Here is a 7,449-nt window from a genome sequence, read left to right as displayed (position 1 = left end):
ATCACCCTTGGTGGAAGCAAAATCTAGAGCAGTATAAGTCAAAGCATTATCTCACTGCATACTCCGACGCAGACTACGCCAATTGCCCAGACACACGACGATCTGTGGGAGGCTATATCGCATATATGTGTGGAAGCCCAATTTCATGGCAATCGAGAAAGCACCACACCGTAGTTCTGTCCACAACAGAGGCAGAATACATAGCCCTATGTCACTGCATGCAAGAATTTATTTTTTTAAAGCTTCTTTTAGTAGAGCTTAAACACGAAAGCTCACATGCTATTACCCTATTTGAGGACAATCAAAGTTGTATTAAACTTTCCTACAACCCAGAACTGCATGGCAGAAGCAAGCACATTGACATTCGGTATCACTTTGTACAAGAAAAAGTAGAGCGAAAAGAATTTGAAATTATGTACTGCAACACCAAAGAAATGGTAGCAGACATTTTTACAAAAGCACTATCAAAACCCCTTTTTATAAATCTAAGAGGGTCACTATGTAAGACACTTATACAAAAATAAGAAAAAGAAAAAAAAGGAAAAGAAAAATACTAATCGATATGTAAAATATATACAGCGACAAGTTTTGTTAAAAGTAAATACGTATTATTTAAATCTTAAAGATTAGCACGAGGAATGTCCTCAATTGAATACACACCATCTACTGTCTCAAAGAAATTTGTCAAAAGCTCCTCCCGGTTAGGGAAGAAGTGATAAGTGTCGGAATCGATGAACACAAACTTGTTACCAACCCAGGCACGAGCGATACAATGCCATGTACCTGCTCGTTGCCCAGGCCGCCTACCTATAATCAGCAGAGCCGATTTTCGACTCCGCACGATGGAGGTAGGTCGCTTGGGTCTGCTCTTGAGCCCCGACTTTGTGTTCAGGTAAATCAGCTGTTTCCGCCGCTTCTGCAAGCCCTTCTGCAACGCATCCATAGTGTAGGCACCGTAGCGTGGATGTCCATGATCCACACTTGGGCTCACCTCTACCAACCGAGCCAAAATAGGCCGCAACATGGCTGGGGTGATAAAATCCCTAGTTTGAAGAGCGTTGCTGATCGATAAGAGACCGCACATTGAGTACCGGTCCGACAGCATCTCTTGATGTTGGCACAAAATTGATGTGCGAAGACTGACAGGTATCTGTGTATACAAAAGATAGTATATTAGTACTGTGCAAATCACATGAACAATAGCAGCAAAATATTGATTGCAGTAAATCAATATGACAAAACCCAAGGTTATTGAGACCAGTGGAGACGATTCGCTACCGAGTGAAACAAGTTCACTCAGAGCTAGCCCAGACTATAGCGTCAGGCGCGCATCGCACTAAGTCTCGCTCCCTTGAGGATTGCACTTGATCAACACCTTCAATACTTGCATGCAAATCAGAAGAAAACCGCACCTGTGCAAAAGTTGAAAGATCAGGAAATGAACACTTAATGCACTCAACGAGAACGATACGGAAGAGAAAGCAAGCGTATTTCACTGATACTTGAACTGCACGACGGTAAAGAACTTTGCGACCTTCGGAAAGGTATAGACATACTTTCTAGCAACTCACTACCGCAAGAAACAGTCGATTATCTCTCGAAGTAGTAATTTAAGTCAAAGTCCTCAACGTCTTGAATGCAAATCAGCTGCACCATCTGGGGTAAGAACTGCCCCCAACTTGGGACACAGAGAGGCTGTCAATGATGTGTCCTAATTGGTGACATAGCGTACAAGTTATTGTACAGAATGTCTTACCATACAAAATATGTTCTGGACCCAAGCCTGCATAAGTCGATACATCACCTTTTACAGGAAAGATAAATCAATGGTGCCAGGAAACGCTCTGAAGACAGACTCATAAAATTCAATCACATCTCTTTTTTCTTCCTTCTACTCAAGCTCCTCCACCTTCCTCGCCTCACCTTCAATAGTAACTGAAGCCGATAGCTGAAGCCGGCGGTTAGGGATACTCTTTACGTATTTGCGGGATTGCCACCGGGGCAGCCACGACAAGGCAGCGTATCAGCAACGTGTCGACCCTTGCGCCGTACTGAGCTACGAGAGGTTCTGCCAGGAGGTCGAGCTGCTGCAGAGGAGGTCGCACGAAGTGGCGAGCGAGCAGGACGCGGGGGATACGAAGCCGGTGGCGACTTGGGAGTGGAGACACGGCAACCGACAGGTAACATGCGCCGTTAAAATCCTCTTAGTGCTGGAGTTGGTATAGGATTGATCTTTGATGCGATGTTGAAGCACTTGGATGGAGACTCGTACCTGTCTCAACGGGAAATGTGCGGCAATTAGGACGCGATGAAGATGAAAAGAGTGGGAAGGAGCTGACTGGGGACATTGACGAATTGCTGTTGGATGAAGAGGTGGGCTAGACATTCTACCTTCACCACGGGAAAGATACTAGATGTTTACAGTTGTGACTCACATCGTATCTTGCTATACTGCTTAGGGTATCATGACGGCTGATGACGAAGCTCATACTACGTTGCAGTCTCCAGACGTTGAGACTGCTCTACTTGAGTTCCATATCGTCTACCACACAATCTACCAGACCCCATGTGCTGTACTTCCGAGCAGTATGAGTCGACGGAAGGCCACTGCCGCTCTACCTAATCACCCAGGACGTTGAATTCCCTGGATCCAATGGCGGTACGTCACTGAAGTGATGTTGACGTACGACAACGCAGCACTGAAGCCTATGAATGTGAAGGGCAACAAGACCGCCAGAGGTATCGGCAAGAGCGGCGTCAATATGGGTAAGGGACTGACGTTGAACGGCGACAATATTATCCTGTAGAATATCCACATCACTGAGCGCAACCGACACGTCGTGTGGGGCGGCGATGCGAGGCTCCAACAACGCCAACACGACCATCAACATTATTTGGATCGACCACGTCAAGGTTTCTCATGTGGGTCGTCAAATGCTCGTGTCCCGAACAAGGCTGGTGTCGCCACTATGACTGTCAGTAGCTCGGACTTTGACGGAAACACCGACTACTCGTCCACGTGCGACGGCCACCACTACTGGACCTTTCTGTTCTACGGCCGAAACACCGGCGTCAGCATGTTTAACAACTACGTGCATGGAACTTCCGGTCGGTCTCCTAAACTAGGTGGCAACAAGAACGAACACATCGTGGCACACATCGCTAACAACTACTGAGTCGTCTCTCAAAGGCTGGTAAGTACGTTATCTACAACAACCTTTGGAACAAGAATTCCGCCACCTCCGGCAGTCAATGCACAGGCGTCGACAGTGTGGATCCAATGGCGGATCCCCGTGCACTTGAGCTGCAGCAATAATACGCCTGTTTGCCTCCCGATCATTCTTTTTCTCGTCTTGGCGTACACTGAGAACTAGCGTACCCTGGGCGGGTTTCAGTTCATTGCTGCTCTTTACTACATTTTAGGCGGTTAACTCAAAATACACCCTGCATTTGCTATCCCAGCCAAGCGTAGCCCTAGTGTTGGAACACTCAACATAAATGATTTTTTTACTTGAAGTTTGTATTGCACATCTGTCATTTATCCTCGTTTAATGAAATTGTAAATACGAATGTCGTTCCTTGTGTTTGCCTCCGTTCCGCTCGCCACGGGCTCGCTTCACTACTCGCACGGTAGGTTGGCAGATTGTGGCTCAGGCGGGCCCAAAGGCCCGCAGGTTTGCAGAAGGTGCCGATTTGGGCGCCCGGCAGCTTTTAGGCAAATTGGGGGCCACCTTCGCTGCGCTCGGCAGCCAGTAGAAATATTTAAATAATTTTATCCAATGGTTTGTCCGGAAAAGCGTGACAGGCACGACAATTTAGTGTGACGGACAGACAGGTTGCTGCAATAGATGTTTAAGACTAGCCGTTCGCCGCCGCTACGCGGCGGAGTGGCATGCTTTGTTGGAGATGAGGTGGCCGCAAATTTAAGTGCCTCTTGGTGTCGCGTACTTTGTGAGCGTCGTTCACCCCAGTAGGTCTTGGCTTCATGTACTTAACCACTTACCATTCCGTAGTCTCATGTGGACCCGTATAATATCGTGGTTTGGTACGCTTACGTTACCCCGTACTACAGGCTGGATGTCATGTTCTTCAGTGACCGGCGCTCTTCCGTGATCTTCCTGGCTTCGTGGCTCCCTGCTCACCCGTGGTCCATGCTGCTTAGGGCCTATGCGCCCTGTCTTTTGGGTTCATGTTCTTCAGTACGGTCTCTTTCTACCTATTCCCGGTATTCACCGCTTACGTGGGCTGCACCGGTTTCGTTATACATGGTATTTCGTGGTCGTTGGCCTCCCATCGCTGGTACTCTAGCCGAAGGGTGCTATTCCGTGGTTTGGTGTCTTCACGCAGTCGTGTTGTTCCACCGCCCGTGTATCGTGCTCTCCTGGCGAGGTTCCATCGACTACGTTATCACGCTATCGTGCAGCTCCGGTGTGGTAATGCTGTCTAAGGTATTGTGCTCGCGCAGTGCATCTGCGTTTTCCGTATATTATCGTGCTCTACAATGGCTTCGTGCTCCGTGGTGTGCAATCGTGGTCACCCCAAGCACCCCCCGTGTAATTTGTGGCTGGGACACCGTCCATGCGATCGTGTTCTAATGTAGTACTGCCCTCCGTGGCTCGGTAAGCTCAGGTCCAACACTGGTATCTGTGGTGTTGAAAATCCCACGTGAGCTCTAGCTACAAATGTAGTTAGGATGTTCCCACAACAATACGTCTACTAGGATAGTAAACGATCGTTCGGGCGGACCTGAAGACCCCAGTTTTGCCCTTGCACCGGGACAAACTGGACCTTGTAAACTACTTATATAGGCCAACCAGTAAAAATAAGAACACGGAGCAAAGCTAGCAGGTGTTTTGAATCCTCGTGGTCCCAACAGCGGAAAGGTACCAGGCAAGGGTAAGCCTTTTACGAGATCACCGAGCGTTCAACACTCGGTAGGAAGAATAAAAGGGAGGCAATTCAAGCACTCCCAGTCGTGCAAATAGGCAACAATAAGCCGTCACGTAAAACCTCCCGATAATAATCGGCCAATACACAAAGTCTCTTGGCCTTGCCGGATGAACCCTCGCTACAGAGCTTCGAGTTCACCGACAGGCATAACACACTCAAACAAGCTTGACCTGACGCTTACCTTGAAGCCGGACGTCGCTCTGTGTGCTTGAGTGGAAATTCTGTTCTGTATTTAAGCTTACCCTTTCGGGTCTATTCCTAATAAGAAGTCCTAATCAAGTATACAAATATCAAGTGAACAATGATCCGTTATGAATCTTCTTGCATGCCAAGCGTCGTCTGCACCGTCGCATTAGCATCTTTAAAGGTCCGCGCCCTGTCCCAGACGGTGAACGTGCCTTCCAAGGGTCGCTGAGTCTTCCGCGAACTCATCCCAACCGCCACTGAGGGTTCGTACCGTAGATGGTCCGCTGAATGCGAATCCGGCCAGTCCATTATTAATAATAAGGACAGCCTGGATTCAGTGACATATGCCCGTATCCAATGCTCGTTGAAAGCTCGGGAGTGACGCCGTCGAGTCCCTGGCACCGTGTCGTCTCCGTACATCACCTGACCGAGGGTTCGTCGCTTGAACATCTTGGGCGGTGTCACGTCTTTGTCGACGGGTGATAATCCGCAAATACGGAGAAATCACTACACCACAACTGCCCCTGTCGCGATGGAAGCCACGGTACTGGTGCCCGTTGTGACATTTCTTCATTCTCCAATTCACCATCTCGCCACCGTATGTCCAAGCGTCTGAATCGAGTCGTGTCCGACGCATTTCAGCGTCTCAATCCCCGTAGACGTCGCGAACGTGAGCAGCTGGAGGTACGTCAGCTCATCCTTCTCTTGAATCATCGGTACCTTGCTCATCACCTCGCATTACTCGACTTGTTTCTCAGGAGGGCAAGACCGAGGGTTCGAACACCCCTCAGTCTGCTGCACTTCCTCCGACAGCAGCGTCATCAACCGGTCCTCCGGCGCCTGCTGCCCCGGACTCTTCACTCCCTGCGAGATCTCCTGCAGCACTCCCCGTCGTCGCTGAGTCCGCGGAGATGGCTCCTGCTGCTCCTCCTGCCCCAGCTGGTGGTCCACCACCACTCACCGAAGATTCGCTGCGCGCCATGCTGGCAGAAAGTACGAAGGCATCGGTCGATCACATGATGACCTCGATAATCCCGTACTTGACTGCAATGGCTCGTCACCAAGTGCAGCTCAGCGTTGCGCCTCCTCTCCACGGCGATATACACACTCAACGTCGCCTCGAGACTGCTGTTGGTTTCGATGATGTCCTCGCTGCGGTACAACCGGTTACTGACGCGCTGTCGGCATTACCCGAACGAGTTGCCGACTTGGAGCGTCAGCTGCGGTTTGCTCAGTCCGAAGCTGCTGCCGCCGTACGTTCGATGGCACCCGAAATCATGGCTCGTGAGAACGCGGAGGCGTTCCTCAAGGCTGCCAACGCTGAGATTGAAGCCCTGCACCACAATGTCAAGATCCTCCGCGAGTCGAACGCCAAGAACGACGCCATGCTCGCCACTGTTCAAGCCACTATGGAGCGACATGCAGAAGACTTGAATCGTCTGCACTGCGAGGTCCAAGCTCGGGACGTTTTTATCAGCACGTTGCAGAAGAAGTTGGCTCGCGAACGCGAGGTGTACAAGTCTTCTATTGGAGCGAATACCGAGCAGACTCGGAACCTTCACCTCCTTCTGGTAAAGCTTGCCCAGGGCAAGTACGTTGATAACGACACGCTCAAGGTCCTCGAGAACCAGCAAGGCCGTAACACTCGCCTCCTCCAAGCGAATCGCACCCTCCGTGCACACGTGAGTCTGGCCGGGATGGACCCCGAGGTACTTCGTCTGGCTGCTGATGGTACGTTCCTAATGATGCTCCTTCCACCGTGTGTTCAGCAACTAACGTTCGTTCACAATCCTTCGTGATAGGTCTGGCTGCGGGTGAGCTGGACCTAGACGCGCTGGACTTGGATCAGGAAAAGTTAGTCGCTTTGCGGCGCATCCAGTCTGACACCGCGTCTTCGGACGATCCTCAAGCCCTTCCTGCAGCTTTGACCAAGGCCGCTCACCAAGTGGCCCATGGGAAGTCCCATAAGCGTCTTAGACCAGGTGGCGAGGGATTCAGACGACGAGCCGGACGACTCTGACGAAGACAAGGCTCCATCCCAACGGACAAGGACCAGTACTTCGATGGCAGCTGCCGGTCTCGGTGATGCGCCCCCTGCCGATACTTCAACGCCCAAGTCTGCTCGTAGATCGCTGTTCGGCCCGAAGGCGTGGAAGAAAGCGGCTCAGAAGAAGCGCAAGAAGCCTCGTCCTCATTCTCCTGTCAAGTCGCCCCGACGTCATATGAAGACTCGATCCCAGTCTGTACCGTCTTCTCCAAGCTCATGGTCGCCACCTCCTACACCAGCGTCTTCCTCGACTCCCGCCGTGGTCG

At 50.6% G+C, this 7,449-nt stretch overlaps 1 protein-coding gene across 1 annotated transcript; it reads left to right on the top strand.

Annotated features, from left to right (window-relative positions):
* Positions 1-2,653: 2,653 nt before the first annotated feature.
* On the top strand, positions 2,654-3,176 carry PITG_19909 (polysaccharide lyase, putative; the record flags this gene model as incomplete). The annotated part of the gene is made up of 2 exons (XM_002895626.1): positions 2,654-2,659; positions 2,808-3,176. 2 exons carry the CDS (start codon positions 2,654-2,656, stop codon positions 3,174-3,176), a joined length of 375 nt encoding a protein of 124 aa, XP_002895672.1.
* Between the last annotated feature and the right edge of the window lie 4,273 nt (positions 3,177-7,449).

This window comes from Phytophthora infestans, genomic scaffold (assembly GCF_000142945.1).
Source record: "Phytophthora infestans T30-4 supercont1.147 genomic scaffold, whole genome shotgun sequence".
NCBI classification, from domain to species: Eukaryota; Oomycota; class Peronosporomycetes; order Peronosporales; family Peronosporaceae; genus Phytophthora; species Phytophthora infestans.
This window is presented reverse-complemented; position numbering and strand designations above follow the sequence as displayed.